The 18,396-nt window shown below is 45.1% G+C and overlaps 1 protein-coding gene across 1 annotated transcript in view; it reads right to left on the minus strand.

Annotated features, from left to right (window-relative positions):
* Positions 1–9,012, minus strand: part of LOC142698912 (uncharacterized) — a 37,479-nt gene extending 28,467 nt beyond the window's left edge. Inside the window, exon 1 of the mRNA XM_075847935.1 lies at positions 8,937–9,012. Coding sequence (XP_075704050.1) covers positions 8,937–8,970 — 34 coding nt within the window. The 5' untranslated portion in view covers positions 8,971–9,012. The remainder of the gene's footprint in view (positions 1–8,936) is intronic.
* Between the last annotated feature and the right edge of the window lie 9,384 nt (positions 9,013–18,396).

The following is an 18,396-nucleotide window of genomic DNA, read 5'->3' on the forward strand; positions in this document are numbered from 1 at the left end:
ATCATGAGAGGAGGGAAATGTAGGAGAACTTCACTATGGAATAGCCACTTGGTCCATTTTGCCTGAATTTTGAATAATTAAATTAACTTCAGAATTATTATTGCATTTTTGGATTAGAATATTTTGCTTTCTCAACACATTTCATTTTGGGTGGAGCTTTTGTTGGATAATATCCGTGTTTGGATCTAATGCACTGAGGATATGGGGCCACAACTTCTTGTTATCTTTAGTTTCAGAGATTGAAAATAAAAAAGAAGTAATGAAGGATCATATGATTTACTGGCTTTTAATCATGAGCGGGTGTCATTTAATGTTGTACTACTTACAGGCTATGTACACCTTTCAACCTAATTATGTTTATTGTTTATTTGGTTCCTAAATGTAAAATGAATCAGCTTTCTAAATAGTCTTCATTAAAAAGTTCCTACCACTTGGCTGCTGTAGAGTCTGTGTAACTCCTGTGGACAGCTGGTCTCCTGCAAATTCTAACTCAAATCCCTCACTCCACTGCTGCTGGCGGCTGACTCAACCACTCTCCCTCCTCCTTTCTTATTTTTAGTGTTAGAGATAGGAGTGTTTGTTGGGGGGGGGGGGGGTGGTACATAGCAGGTCCGAGTATAGAGAAAGCACCTTGATAGCCTGTGAGCTCTCCTCCTTATATTCACTACGATACTAACAGCTTGTGTGATCTTGTCTGTACAATCCTCCGCTGCCATCTCTAACACTGAAAGAATGGAGGTGGAAGAGCACTTGAGTCAGCCACCAGGAGCAGTGCACTGACGGATTAAAGTTAGAATTTGCAGCAGATTAACTGTCTACAGGAGTTATACAAACACTACAGCAGCCAAATGGCAGGAAATTTTAAAAAGAACTATTTAGAAAGTTGCTTAATTTTGCATTGAGAAAGAAAATTAACAATAAAAAAAATTAATTACTTCAAAAAGCTGTACATAGCATTTAAAAGGAACCGGTTAGTAGGTTTGAAGTCACTAAAACACCAATATGCCATCATGAAGCTGGAGTTTAGCGTTCTAAACCTGCCTACCTAAAAGAAAAATCAATAATGGAGGAAAAAAAGAGGACCAACGGCGCTGCTATAAAAGATGTCAGGGCAAGAGATAATAATTACCGTTTATTGAAAGAGGCTACGCGTTTCGACGCCGGACCGGCGTCTTCATCAGGCCTGATGAAGACGCCGGTCCGGCATCGAAACGCGTTACCTCTTTCAATAAACAGTAATTATTATCTCTTGCCCTGACATCTTTTATAGCAGCGCCGTTGGTCCTCTTTTTTCCTCAATTATTGATCCGCTTTGACAGCAAAAAAAATTTTTTTTTGCGTGTGTACGGATCTGGCAGCAGCTTTCTGGCTCTTGAGATACTTAACGGTATCCACTACCTAAGGTGAGCGATTTTCTTACATTAGATTGCTCTTTGTACTCCCTCGCGTTTATTGCACTATGTGGCGCCGTGTATCTCTTTCTCCTCTCCCTTAGTACCTAAAAAAAGGACATTTAGGGAATGGTTAGTAAAGTAAATTACAACTTACCGGAAGAAGTCCAGCAGCATCGGGTGCATGCACATATGAAGCAGAGGACACTACACCTCACTTTACTGTGCATGCGCAATGAACTGTCCTCTGCTTCCTATGCGCCTGATGCCGCTCCCGAGCTCCTTTCAGTAAGTTGTAAATTACTTTACTAACTGTTCCCTAACGTCCATTTATGAGGTAGGCAGGTATTGAAAACTAGACTCGGTTGTATAACGGTATGCTGGTGGTTTAGTGGCTCCAAACTTACTGACAGGTTCCCTTAGTTATTATTGGTTGATCAAGGTTTCTTAGAAGGTGTGAACCTCTACTGTTTCGATATCAATGTATTTCTATGTTATTAATTATGGTATAAAATCAACTGCACGTCCCGAATATGTTATAGAATCACTGGTTGCACAATTCCAAAAAGTCTGCTGGAGACCGTCGGCAGTAAGCATGCAAATAAAACCGCAACCCCAAATCCGTCACAACACTGATCGACAGAATCTAAGGCTACTCTGAGGTATTCGGCAGAGCCCACCGCAAGGCTGGATGGTTTTTGATGTGCAGAACCCAGGTTGTTCTAACAGAGTTCAGTGTTGGATAAGGAGTGCAATGCAGGCTACACCTGAACAGGTAACCAGACAGCCAGAGGGTAAACAGAAAGTCCAAAACAGAGCTAGTGGAAATCAGGTACACCAGAGGTCAGAACCAGCTGGGAGCAGATAATCAAAACCGGTAAAACAAGGGGTTAACGAGAGACAAGCCGAGGTTAGTTTCCAAGAAGTCCAAAACTCTAGTGACCAGGGTAAGTGAGAGCTTGATCACAACACCTAAGAAAGGAGAAAATTCACAAGCAAAGAAAGAGGGAGGAGGCAAGGTATAAATACCCCACCCTACACCTGACAGGAACAAGACAGAGAAGTGGGATAGGCTCAGGAAGTAAACAGAACCGCCCAGTAGCTAGATCAGTAGTCATGGCGATCTTAAAGACACAGACACTTCCTAACAGAATACAGTTAAATCAGAACAGAATCTTAACCCCTTCCCGCCATTTCACGTACAGTTACGTCATGGGAGATGGCCTTTTCCCGCATCTCAACGTAACTGTACGTCATGGAGATGAAGCTGGCTCAGGAGCTGAGCCAGCGACATCACCGCCGGGTGACAGCTGTATGTTACAGCTGGCACCCTGAGGTATCGGCCAGGACCGGAGCTAGCCTCCGATCCGACCGATTAACCCCTCACATGCTGCGTTCAATAGAGATGGCAGCATGTGAGGAGTTTATAGCCACCGGCACCCCAGCAACGTGATCGCTGGGTTGCTGGTGGCTGCAAAGGCGATCGGAGGGCTGATACTTACCTCCCGGTCCGCCAGTAACGGAATCCTCCTATGCCCAGTCGTCGGCGGGGCCCAGGAGGCTTCCGGTACCATCGGCAAGATGGCGCCGGCTCAGCTTCCGGCTCAGAAGCTGAGCCGGCGACATCAGCAGTGGGTGTCCGCTGTATGTTACAGCGGACACCCCGATCTAATCGGTAGGAACCGGAGCTAGCTCCGATTCCTGCCATTAACCCCTTCAATGCAGCGATTCAATGCAATCGCTGCATCTAAGCGGTTTGTATGCAATCGGCAGCCTTGCCATGCGATGGCAAGGCTGGCGACTGCTACTATGGCAACAGGTTGCCTAACAATGGCTTCCTATCTGCCATTACGTTAGCCGATTAGGCCCCGCCCGGAGGCGGAGCCTGATCGGCTTGCTGTCAGTGAACAACTGACAGTTCTAATACATTGCACTACATAGGTAGTGCAATGTATTGGAACATCAAAAAAACAGTTGGACCTTCAAGTCCCCTAGTGGGACTAAAGAAAAGTGTAAAAACAAAGTGAAAAAAAATAAAAGTTGTAAAAAATACAATAAAAGTTTCAAATAATAACACAAATCGCCCTTTTTCCCTTATCAAGTCATTTATTATTGAAAAAAATAATAAAGCCATACATATTTGGTATCGCTGCGACCGTAACGACCTTAACTATAAAAATATTATGTTATTTATTCTGCACAGTGAACGCCGTAAAAAAAATACTGACATAATTGCTATTTTTTGGTCACTTTGTCTTCCAAAAATTGAAATAAAAAGTGATCAAAAAGTCGCATGTACCCAAAAATGGTGTCTATAAAAACGATATCTCGTCTCGCTAAAAACAAGCCCTCATACAGCTCCATCAACGAAAAATTTAAAACCGTTATGGCTCTCACAACATGGCGACAGAAAAAATACATTCTCTTTCCAAAAGTTATTTTATTGTGCAAAAAGTTGTAAAACATAAAAAGTGCTATAAATTAGGAATCACCGGAATCGGACTGACCCGCAGAATAAAGCTAACATGTAATTTATAACGCATGGTGAATGCTGTATAAAAATAACTAAAAAAATATGCCAGAATTGCTGTTTTTTGGTCACCTTGCCTCCCAAAAAAAAAAAAGGATAACAAGTGATCAAAAAGTCGCATGTACCCCAAAATGGTACCAATAAAAACTACAGCTCGTCACACAAAAAAAACCAGCCGTCATACCACTACGTCTATGAAAAAATAAAATTAGTCAAGGCACCAATAAGTTAGGAAATAAAAAATATGCAGTTGTGCCGGCCTGAGGGGAACATTTCTTCTGTTTCAAGTGGCGAATTATCAAGGCCCCTAAAATTAGGGAACCAGGAAGGGGAGGGCCCAAACATATCTGCTGGAAGTGAGGGCGCCCGTATTATACCAGGACAACACTACCCAGCAAAATTCCCCAAACTTCAAAGGTGCGGAGTGTGGACCAAAAGGGGAATAAGTAAAGACCATTTATTAGTGCGACACCAGCCTGTGCAGAAAGGATTGTGTCACAGCGTAACACATCTATGGATTATTTTATTGGGTTTTTTTACCCCACTATACCACCTGACTATGCCCCTTATATACTCCAGCCCGCCTTACATGTACCCCCACATTATAAACGGAAACACCAGTAAGACTCCAAACAAAACTACTACAAGCAAAATCCACGCTCCAAAAGCCAAATGGCGCTACCTCCCTTCTGAACCCTACAGTGTGCCCAAACAGCAGTTTACTTCCACATATATGGCATCGCCATACCCGGGAAAACCCTTTTAACAATTTTTGGGGTGTGTGTCTCCAGTGGCACAAGCTGGGCGCCACATATTGGCATATCTATTGAAAAACCATTTTCACTCTGCAACATCGCGTGCACACCAATTTCTGCCAATCACCTGTGGGGTTAATATGCTCACTACACCCCTATGTGAATACCTTGAGGGGTGTAGTTTCCAAAATGGGGTCACTTCTGGCGGGGGATCCACTGTTTTGGTCCCACAGGGACTTTGCAAATGCGACATAGCGACCAGAAACCAATCCAGCAAAATCTGTACTCCAAAAGCCAAATGGCGCTCCTTCCCTTCTGAGCCCTACTCTGTGCCTAAACATCAGTTTATGACCACATATGTTGTATTGCCGTACACAGGAGAAGTTGCTTTACAAGTGTTGGGGTGCTTTTTTTCATTTATTTGTTGAGAATATGAAACATTTTCAGCTAAAACTATGTCTGATTGAAGAAAAAGGATTTTTTTTTATTTTCACTACCCAATTCTAATAAAATCTATGAAACACCTGTGGGGTCAAAATACTCACTACACCCCTAGATGAATTCCTCAAGGGGTGTAGTTTCGTGAATCGAGTCACTTTTGGGGAGTTTCCACTGTACTGGTACCTTAGGAGCTTTGCAAAAGTGGCATGGTGTCAAGAAACCAATCCAGCAAAATCTGTGCTCCAAAAGCCAAATGGCACTCCTTCTCTTCTGATCCTTGCCGTATGCCCAAACAGCAGTTTATGACCACAAGTGGGGTATTGCCGTACTCCAGAGAAGTTGCTTTACAACTGTTGGGGTTCTTTTATTCCTTTATTTGTTGAGAAAATGAAAAATGTTGAGCTAAAGCTACGTCTTATTGTAAAAAAAGGATTTTTTTTATCTTCACTGCCCAATTCTAATAAAATCTATGAAACCCCTGTGGGTTCAAAATGCTCACTACACCCCTAGATGGATTCTTCAAGGAGTGGTCTCCTAAATGGAGTCACTTTTTTGGTGTTTTCACTGTTTTGGTCCCTTAGGGGCTTTGCAAATGCGACGTGGTCTCCGCAAACCATTCCTGCTAAATTTGAGCTCCAAAAGCCAAATGGCGGTCTTTCCCTTCTAAGCTCCGCCGTGTGTCCAAACAGCCGTTTATGACCACATGCGGGGTATTGTTTTACTCGGGAGAAATTGCTTTACAAAAGTAGTGGTGCATTTTCTCCTCTTAGTCCTTTAGAAAAAATTAGCTAAACCTACATTTTCTTTGAAAGAATGTAGATTTTCATTTTCACGGCCTACTTCCAATAATTTCTGCAAAAAACCTGCGGGGTCAAAATGCTCACTATACCCCTAGATAATTTCCTCAAGGGGTATAGTTTCCAAAATGGGGTCACTTTTGGGGGATTTCCACTGTTTTGGTGCCGCAAGAGCCTTTCAAACCCGACATGGAGCCTAAAATATTTTCTAATAAAAAGGAGGCCCCAAAATCCACTAGGTGTTCCTTTGTTTCTGAGGCCTGTGCTTCAGTCAATAAGTGCACTAGGGCCACATGTGGGGTATTTCTAAAAACTGCAGAATCTGGGCAATAGATATGGAGTTGCGTTTCTTGGGTAAAACTTTCTGTGTTACAAAAAAAATAGATAAAAAATGAATTTCTGCAAAAAAAAATAAAGAAATTTGAACATTTCACATCTATTTTGCCTTAATTCCTGTGAAACATCTAAAGGGTTAAGAAACGTTCTAAATGCTGTTTTGAATACTTTGAGGGGTGAAGTTTTTAAAATGGGGTGACTTAGAGGGTTTCTAATATATATAAGGCCCTAAAATCCACTTCACAACTGAACTGGCCCCTGTAAAAATAGCCTTTTGAAATTTTCTTGAAAATGTGAGAAATTGCTGCTAAAGTTCTAAGCCTTGTGATGTCATAGAAAAATAAAAGGATGTCCAAAAACGATGCCAATCTAAAGTAGACATATGGGGGATGTTAATTAGCAACAATTTTGTGGGTTATAACTATCTGTCTTACAAGCAGATACATATAAATTTAGAAAAATGCTAATTTTTGCAATTTTTCGCTAAATTTTGGTGTTTTTCACAATTAAATACTTAATGTATCAAGCAAATTTTGCAAGTAACATAAAGTCCAATGTGTCACGAGAATAAAATCTCAGAATCGCTTGGATAGGTAAAAGCATTCCGAAGTTATTACCACATAAAGTGAAACATGTCAGATTTGAAAAAATTGGCTGTGTCCTGAAGGCCAAAACAGGCTGTGTCTTGAAGGGGTTAAGGGCGTCTGGTCTCCTTACACAAGGTTAGAAGCTCATACCGCAAATGACAGGGGGCTGATATTTACCCTTCCAGCATCGCTCCTTACATGTTCAGCACAGACAGGAGGTAAAGTAAGGAACGTCTGTTTGGAGCTCAGGCATTGACCCCATCAGGAACGTCTGACAAACTCTCGGATTTTATGAGCAGGATGACAAAGAAAAATCATCCTGTGTGGGCGGGGGAAGCAGGACTCACAGCCTTTCTATGAGTCCTGCAGTATTTATACCGTTCTTTAGATGAAAATACTGAATGATGTCATTGAAAACATTATATCCCAGATCTCAGCGTCTACCCCCCGATCCTATACTGCCCTCTGATAGAGGAACATAAGAGACCGGACACATCCACACTAAATGGATCCTTCTAACTGGACAAATCTTCTCAAAAAGGAGGCTGGTCCAGAGAGTAGCCGTACGCCATGGGTCCTGCTGCTGAAAGATCCAACAATCAGCTCATATCACCGGACAACACTGCGGGCGGTCACATAATTAATATGTATGTAATATTACACAACTCACAATCACATGAACCCCAACAATATAATACAAGGGAAGTTGCTCTTTAACCCTCTCACTGCTTGTCCGGAGCTGTGCTCATGCAGGGGGAAAAGTACTGCGCACAGCTCGGACAGTAGTGTTACTGCAGGGAGAACGGCTTGTAATGAGCGGCAGCTTCTCCCTGCACAGTAAGGCTGAGTTCACACACACTATATACGGACGTAACTCGGGCGTTTTAGCCCCGAATTACGTCCGAAAATGCGGCTCAAAAGCGTCGGCAAACATCTGCCCATTCATTTGAATGGGTCTTACGATTTTCTGTGCCGACGGTCATTTTTTTTACTCGCCGCTGTCAAAAGGCGGCACGTAAAAAAGACGCCCGCGTCAAAGAAGTGTCTGTCACTTCTTCAGACGTAAATGGAGCCGTTTTCCATGGACTCCATAGAAAAACAGCTCCAATTACGTCCGTAATGGACGCAGCGAAAGACGCCTGCACATGCCATTACGGCTGAAATTACGGTGCTGTTTTCTCCTGAAAACAGAACTGTAATTTCAGCCGTAACGGACGCTGCCGTGTGAACATACCCTAACAGTAAAGTTTAACGGTCCATGACCACCCTGACCAGGTCTTCTGCATTTCTAGCGTCCTGCTGCTGGATTCCTCTTGTTCTTGAGTTCGATTCCCCTGAAACTCCATTCCAATAAAATGTTTAAAATAAAATGTAACGGAGTGTAAAATAAATAAAGAATTATATCTCCACACACACATTGTTCAACCTGTGTTACTTACAATCGGACAGATCCCTGGATCCACATTCCTCATTACTACCAGTAACCCTGTGTATTGTGTCTTACAAGGAAGATCTTTAACCCTTTCTTATATCTCTCGCCACACTTTACCATTACCAAATCCTGTGGGAGCAGGTTCCATGACTTTACGGTTCGGACAGTGATGTGCGGCTTTAGGACTTTGTGATGAAATTGCATTTCCTTTAATTGTAAGCAGTGACCCCGTGTTCTCTGCGGGTCCATGAAAATAATCATTTATTACATTGTTTTATAGGGACGTTTCCATTTTTATATAAAGATATCCCCTCCCCCTCAACCTTCTCTTCTCAACAGGAAATACATTTAGTTTTGATGGCCTTTCTTCATAACTGAGAACTTCCAGACCTCGTATTATTCCCAAATGGAGAAATGGTGGCAGAAATTTCTGTGATTGTCCAACTCATCTGAACGTGGTTACTACAAATTCATGTACCTACTGCAGAAAGAACCGCATTCAGAAATATGGAAACTTCTGCGTGTGAACATAACCTAGTGCAGCACTGCCGCAAAGCGAGGAACGTGTGATCAGAGATCAGGAATCACATGTCTGTATATACTGCACATGACGAAATTAATACTTCAAAAAATAAACAAACAAAATATAATATCTATATCTTCTTACCTTGTGATGTGCGCGGCCGGTAGTCCTCCATCATGACCTCCTCGTACAGATCCTTGTGTCCTTCTAGATACTCCCACTCCTCCATGGAGAAATAGACAGTGACATCCTGACACCTTATAGGAACCTGACACACACAATGATACAGTCATCACCCAGACACCTCCAGTGCCGTTACTGTAGAATTTCCCAGCATTCCCAGCAGTGTCACCTCTCCAGTCAGCAGCTCCGTCATCTTGTAGATCAGTTCTAAGATCTTCTTCTCATGTATCCGGGAGTGAGGGGGAGGCTCTGTGATGGGGCTCTGACTACTGCTCCATCCTCCTGACTCATGGATGATGGGAGTCGTACAGTCACCCGATGTCTTCTTCACTATTGTGTACTCCTGTGTATGGAGAGAGACACTTAGAGAACTGAACACAGTATTCCCCCCTCAGTAGAGAGAGAGAGATTGTGACCCCGCTGTATAGAGCTCTAGTGACCCCACATCTGTAATACTGGAGACCTCACCTACAAAAAGACATTGAGAAAATAGAACGAGGCCAAAACTAAAAAGTAATAATATTGGGCGGACTAGATGGACCATGTGCTCTCCTCCTGCCGTCATCTCCTATGTTTCTATAGATGTCATCCTGATCCTCCTGGCTCCTTTTCATTCTCATTGCTCTACAACATCACTATTGCTGCATTGGTGACATGACACATAACTGACCATATTGGTGGCAGATCTTCAGCTTTTCTGCTGGTGGCTTCTTGATGTCACTTGGAAGGTCTGGACGCTGTTATACAGGACACTGGATTCTTCCTATTCCTTCCTATTATGTATTGTCCCTTCCCTATGTGTGCCTTGTTCTATAATGTAGAAAAGTTTACCTCTCCGCTCAACAGGTAGATGATCTCCAAGGTGAAGTCTAATATTCTTCTGCTCATCTCATTCCTGTCCTTGTCCATCCTTGGTGGGTCATTCAGGAGAAGGAACGTTGTGGAGAAGATGAGAAAACTGGAGGAACTGGAGGATCTAGTACTGCAGACGTCTTTATGAAGAAAGGAGAAGATGGAGATCATACAGGGGACAACATCATGTGTGACATACAGAACCTCACTTATTCATCATTGAGAGAAACATCTTCTCAGAGCCGTCACCACATGGAATAAAGGGGTATTCCCAACACGGACTTTTCTCCCCAGGATATGCCAGAAATGTCTGATAGATGCGGCTCCACCTCTGGGTGGCCGTGCTCGGCTGTTTCTGGACCTCCTATACAAGTGAATGGAGAGAGTCGTGTACATGTGTGGTCACCTCTCCATTCATTCTCCACCTGGATGTAGTCATCACCTCACCAGGCGGGTCGGTGGACCCCGTTCTCCGCATAGAGTTGGGACCCCCATATATCAGACATTTATGGCATATCTCTCAGGTGAGAAGAGTAAAATGAAGAAATTCCCCCCCAGACAATGAAGACCTGACTCCTGACATCCGGACACATGGCGGATACTGCGGAGACATTGCTGACATCTCACAAGACGTGGTGCACACTATGCAGTCAGTGTTTGATATGAACTGTGAGGTTCTGCAGCAGCTGAGGTGACATTATATAGAGGGAACATGCAGTGTGATCTCTTATGTTACAGCGCAGGTGGAGCGGAGCAGAGTGATACATTGTTTTGTGGGATAAGATTCAGTATAAACTTGTATTTTACTCATTTAACCCCTTCCTGCACAGGACATTTACCGCTCAGGACTTGTTCACGTGACATAGGGAAGACCTGACACCTGCTGCAAAGGCTGGAGACCTGAGGGAACGCCGACCCCGGGCATTTAACTACTTAGATGGCGTGGTCAATATCGACTGCAGAATCTAAGCTGTAAGAAAGAGGGGGGGGGGTCCTCTCTGACAGATCATCAGCCCCTCACAACACGATCACGGGGTATAGATGGTTGTCATCGCAGCCTGGGGGGTAATGAAATTCTGCCATCTTTCTGCTCCTATTAACCCCTTAATCTTAATCACGATATACTGCGATATTAGTATTACAGTGTATTGTACCAGCGATCTAATCGTCACTAGTTCACGTCCCCCAGGGGAGTAATACAATTTGCTAAAAATATTCAAATAAAGCGTTTAGTTCTCTACAAAATATTAAATATAAAATAAAACCTTTTCACAATTTGTCTTTAAAGGAACGTAAAGAACACAAACAATAAACATAACTGGTATCACGGCATCCGTGAACAGAAGGATTATAATAAAAGGTTATTTACCCGCACGGTGAACGATGCAAGAAAAAAAAACCCCCAAAAAAACACTAGAAGCTCCAAAAAAAATAAATATTAAAAAGTGATCAAAAAATTGCAACTCGTCCTACAAAAAATAAGCCCTCACTCCGCTCCATCGACAGAAAATTAAAAAGTTCTGGCTCTGGATACATAGTTGCCAACATTTCTTTCCCCAGGGACACTTAGGATGTGGCTTCTTTGGTGGGTGTGGCTTATGGGCATGACTTATCTGGTGGATGTGGGTTATGGGGCGTGGCTTCCCAGAATTTCTCCATATTAATAAACAGACCAAATATTCTGCACTAGTTTGGCTGACAACCATTATGGTGGCCGGTATCTCTCTCTGGGTATGTGGTTGTTTACAGGCAGGTGATGTCTCACTTTATCACTAGGGCGAGAAGATATGTGCTGACCGCTACTGGCAGCGTAAAAACCAGCGTAGATAGTGCCATACTCAGTGCCCCTTGTAAATTGCGCCACTCACTGTTTCTTGTAGATAGCGCCACAACCCCCTGTAGATATTACCACACACAACCCCCTGTACATAGTGCCACACACAACCCCCTGTACATAGTGCCACACACAACCCCCTGTACATAGTGCCACACACAACCCCCTGTACATAGTGCCACACACAACCCCCTGTACATAGTGCCACACACAACCCCCTGTCCATGGTGCCACACACACCCCACTGTAGATAGTGCCAAACACATACACTCACCCCTGTAGATAGTGCCAAACTCACACCCTGTAGATAGTGCCTCACACCCCCCCTGTAGATAGACAGCCCTCCGTAGATAGCGCCGCACACCCCACTGTAGATAATGCCACACACACCGCCTTTTAGAGATAGGGCCACACACACCCTCCTGTAGATAGTGCCAAACAAACACACACACACACACACACACACACACCCCACTGTAGATAGCGCCGAACACCCCACTGTAGATACACACACACACACACACACACACCCCTGTAGATAGTGCCACACACTCCCCTGTAAATAGTGCCACACACACAGACCTCCATAGATAGTGCCACACACCCCACTGTAGATGGTGCCACACACTCCCCCTGAAGATAGTGCCAAACACACATACACACCCTGTAGATAGCGACACACACACCCCTGCAGATAGTGTCGCACACCCCACTGTAGATGGTGCCACACACTCCCCCTGAAGATAGTGCCAAACACATACACACCCTGTAGATAGCGCCGAACAACCCACTGTAGATAACGCCACACCACCCCCTTTAGATAGCGCCACACACAAAATCCCCTGTAGATAGTGCCACACACACACCCCTGCAGAGTGCCACACACACCCCTGTAGTTAGCGCCACACAAAACCCCCGTAGATAGTGCCGCACACACAACCACCTGTACATAGTGCCACACACTCCCCCCCCCTGTAAATAGTGTCACACACACAGCCCTCCATAGATAGTGCCACGCAAACACCCCTGTAGACAGCGACACACACAGCCCTGCAGATAGTGACACACACCCCACTGTAGATAATGCCACACATACACCCTTTAGATAGAGCCATCACACAGCCCCCTGTAGATAGCGCCACACACTCCCCCTGTAGATAGCGCCACACACTCCCCCTGTAGATAGCGCCACACACACATACACACCCTGTAGATAGCGCCGAACACCCCACTGTAGATAACGCCACACCACCCCCTTTAGAGAGCTCCCCCCCCCCCTGCAGAGCACCACACACAACCCCCTGTAGATAGTGACACACACACCCCTGTAGATAATGCCACCCCCCCTGCAGAGTGCAACACACAAACACACCCTTGTAGATAGCACCACACACACCCCCTGAACATAGTGCCACAAATAGTGCCCTGTAGATATCGCCACACACACACCCCTTGTACATAGCTCCACACACACACCCCTGTAGAGAGTGCCACACACAGCCCCCATGCAGATAGCCACATACACACACCCCCCTGCAGGTAGCCCCACACATAGTCCTCTGTAGATAGCACCACACACACACACAGTCCCCTGAAGAAAGTACCACACACACACAGTCCCATGTAGACAGTGCCTTAAACAGCCCCCCTGTAGAGAGTGCCACACACAGCCCCCCTGTAGAGAGTGCCACACACAGCCCCCCTGTAGAGAGTGCCACACACACTTTAGATAGTGCCACACACTGCCCCCTGTAGATAGTGCCACACACTGCCCCCTGTAGATAGTGCCACACACTCCCCCTGTAGATAGTGACACACACTGCCCCCTGTAGATAGTGACACACACACTGCTCCCTGTAGATATTACCACACACTGCTACCTGTATATATTACCACACACACTGCTCCCTGTAGATATTACCACACACACTGCCCCCTGTAGATATTACCACACACACTGCTCCCTGTAGATATTACCACACACACTGCTCCCTGTAGATATTACCACACACTGCTCCCTGTAGATATTACCACACACACTGCTCCCTGTAGATATTACCACACACTGCTCCCTGTATATATTACCACACACACTGCTCCCTGTAGATATTACCACACACACTGCTCCCTGTAGATATTACCACACACACACTGCTCCCTGTAGATATTACCACACACACTGCTCCCTGTATATATTACCACACACACTGCTCCCTGTAGATATTACCACACACACTGCTCCCTGTAGATATTACCACACACACTGCTCCCTGTAGATATTACCACACACACTGCTCCCTGTAGATATTACCACACACGCTGCTCCCTGTAGATATTACCACACACGCTGCTCCCTGTAGATATTACCACACACGCTGCTCCCTGTAGATAATACCACACACACTGCTCCCTGTAGATATTACCACACACACTGTTCCCTGTAGATATTACCACACACACTGCTCCCTGTAGATATTACCACACACGCTGCTCCCTGTAGATATTACCACACACGCTGCTCCCTGTAGATATTACCACACACTGCTCCCTGTAGATATTACCACACACACTGCTCCCTGTAGATATTACCACACACACTGCTCCCTGTAGATATTACCACACACACTGCTCCCTGTAGATATTACCACACACACTGCTCCCTGTAGATATTACCACACACACTGCTCCCTGTAGATATTACCACACACGCTGCTGCCTGTAGATATTACCACACACGCTGCTCCCTGTAGATATTACCACACACGCTGCTCCCTGTAGATATTACCACACACGCTGCTCCCTGTAGATATTACCACACACGCTGCTCCCTGTAGATATTACCACACACGCTGCTCCCTGTAGATATTACCACACACGCTGCTCCCTGTAGATATTACCACACACACACTGCTCCCTGTAGATATTACCACACACACTGCTCCCTGTAGATATTACCACACACGCTGCTCCCTGTAGATATTACCACACACGCTGCTCTCTGTAGATATTACCACACACACTGCTCCCTGTAGATATTACCACACACACTGCCCCCTGTAGATATTACCACACACACTGCTCCCTGTATATATTACCACACACACTGCTCCCTGTAGATATTACCACACACACTGCTCCCTGTAGATATTACCACACACACTGCTACCTGTAGATATTACCACACACACTGCTCCCTGTAGATATTACCACACACACTGCTCCCTGTAGATATTACCACACACACTGCTCCCTGTATATATTACCACACACACTGTTCCCTGTAGATATTACCACACACACTGCTCCCTGTAGATAGCACCACACACACTGCTCCCTGTAGATATTACCACACACACTGCTCCCTGTAGATATTACCACACACGCTGCTCCCTGTAGATATTACCACACACACACTGCTCCCTGTAGATATTACCACACACGCTGCTCCCTGTATATATTACCACACACACTGCTCCCTGTAGATATTACCACACACGCTGCTCCCTGTAGATATTACCACACACACACTGCTCCCTGTAGATATTACCACACACGCTGCTCCCTGTAGATATTACCACACACACTGCTCCCTGTAGATATTACCACACACACTGCCCCCTGTAGATATTACCACACACTGCCCCCTGTAGATATTACCACACACACTGCTCCCTGTAGATATTACCACACACTGCTCCCTGTAGATATTACCACACACACTGCTCCCTGTAGATATTACCACACACGCTGCTCCCTGTAGATATTACCACACACGCTGCTCTCTGTAGATATTACCACACACACTGCTCCCTGTAGATATTACCACACACACTGCCCCCTGTAGATATTACCACACACACTGCTCCCTGTAGATATTACCACACACACTGCTCCCTGTATATATTACCACACACACTGCTCCCTGTAGATATTACCACACACACTGCTCCCTGTAGATATTACCACACACACTGCTCCCTGTAGATATTACCACACACACTGCCCCCTGTAGATATTACCACACTGCCCCCTGTAGATATTACCACACACACTGCTCCCTGTATATATTACCACACACACTGCTCCCTGTAGATATTACCACACACACTGCTCCCTGTAGATATTACCACACACACTGTTCCCTGTAGATATTACCACACACACTGCTCCCTGTAGATATTACCACACACACTGCTCCCTGTAGATATTACCACACACACTGCTCCCTGTAGATATTACCACACACACTGTTCCCTGTATATATTACCACACACACTGCTCCCTGTATATATTACCACACACACTGCTCCCTGTAGATATTACCACACACTGCTCCCTGTAGATATTACCACACACACTGCCCCCTGTATATATTACCACACACACTGCTCCCTGTAGATATTACCACACACTGTTCCCTGTATATATTACCACACACACTGCTCCCTGTATATATTACCACACACACTGCTCCCTGTATATATTACCACACACGCTGCCCCCTGTAGATATTACCACACGCTGCTCCCTGTAGATATTAGCACACACACTGCTCCCTGTATATATTACCACACACACTGCCCCCTGTATATATTACCACACACACTGCCCCCTGTATATATTACCACACACGCTGCTCCCTGTAGATATTACCACACAGGCTGCTCCCTGTAGATATTACCACACACGCTGCTCCCTGTAGATATTACCACACACGCTGCTCACTGTAGATATTACCACACACGCTGCTCACTGTAGATATTACCACACACGCTGCTCACTGTAGATATTACCACACACGCTGCTCCCTGTAGATATTACCACACACGCTGCTCCCTGTAGATATTACCACACACGCTGCTCCCTGTAGATATTACCACACACACTGCTCCCTGTAGATATTACCACACACACTGCTCCCTGTAGACATTACCACACACACTGCCCCCTGTAGATATTACCACACACACTGCTTCCTGTAGATATTACCACACACACTGCTCCCTGTAGATATTACCACACACACTGCTCCCTGTAGATATTACCACACACACTGCTCCCTGTAGATATTACCACACACTGCTGCCTGTAGATATTACCACACACGCTGCTCCCTGTATATATTACCACACACGCTGCTCCCTGTAGATATTACCACACACACTGCTCCCTGTATATATTACCACACACACTGCTCCCTGTAGATATTACCACACACACTGCTCCCTGTAGATATTACCACACACACTGCTTCCTGTAGATATTACCACACACACTGCTCCCTGTAGATATTACCACACACACTGCTCCCTGTAGATATTACCACACACACTGCACCCTGTATATATTACCACACACGCTGCTCCCTGTATATATTACCACACACACTGCTCCCTGTAGATATTACCCCACACACTGCTCCCTGTATATATTACCACACACACTGCTCCCTGTATATATTACCACACACGCTGCTCCCTGTAGATATTACCACACACGCTGCTCCCTGTAGATATTACCACACACGCTGCTCCCTGTAGATATTACCACACACGCTGCTCCATGTAGATATTACCACACACACTGCTCCCTGTAGATATTACCACACACACTGCTCCCTGTAGATATTACCACACACACTGCTCCCTGTAGATATTACCACACACACTGCCCCCTGTATATATTACCACACACACTGCTCCCTGTATATATTACCACACACACTGCTCCCTGTAGATATTACCCCACACACTGCTCCCTGTATATATTACCACACACACTGCTCCCTGTAGATATTACCACACACTGCTCCCTGTAGATATTACCACACACACTGCTCCCTGTAGATATTACCACACACACTGCTCCCTGTATATATTACCACACACACTGCTCCCTGTAGATATTACCACACACACTGCTCCCTGTAGATATTACCACACACACTGCTCCCTGTAGATATTACCACACACACTGCTCCCTGTAGATATTACCACACACGCTGCTCCCTGTAGATATTACCACACACTGCTCCCTGTAGATATTACCACACACACTGCTCCCTGTAGATATTACCACACACACTGCTCCCTGTAGATATTACCACACACGCTGCTCCCTGTAGATATTACCACACACACACACTGCTCCCTGTATATATTACCACACACACTGCTCCCTGTATATATTACCGCACACACTGCTCCCTGTAGATATTACCACACACTGCTCCCTGTAGATATTACCACACACACTGCTCCCTGTAGATATTACCACACACACTGCTCCCTGTATATATTACCACACACACTGCTCCCTGTAGATATTACCACACACACTGCTCCCTGTAGATATTACCACACACACTGCTCCCTGTAGATATTACCACACACACTGCTCCCTGTAGATATTACCACACACTGCTCCCTGTAGATATTACCACACACTGCTCCCTGTAGATATTACCACACACACTGCTCCCTGTAGATATTACCACACACACTGCTCCCTGTAGATATTACCACACACGCTGCTCCCTGTAGATATTACCACACACACACACTGCTCCCTGTATATATTACCACACACACTGCTCCCTGTATATATTACCACACACACTGCTCCCTGTAGATATTACCACACACTGCTCCCTGTAGATATTACCACACACACTGCTCCCTGTAGATATTACCACACACACTGCTCCCTGTATATATTACCACACACACTGCTCCC

This window comes from Rhinoderma darwinii, unplaced genomic scaffold (genome assembly GCF_050947455.1).
Source record: "Rhinoderma darwinii isolate aRhiDar2 unplaced genomic scaffold, aRhiDar2.hap1 Scaffold_1055, whole genome shotgun sequence".
NCBI classification, from domain to species: Eukaryota; Metazoa; Chordata; class Amphibia; order Anura; family Rhinodermatidae; genus Rhinoderma; species Rhinoderma darwinii.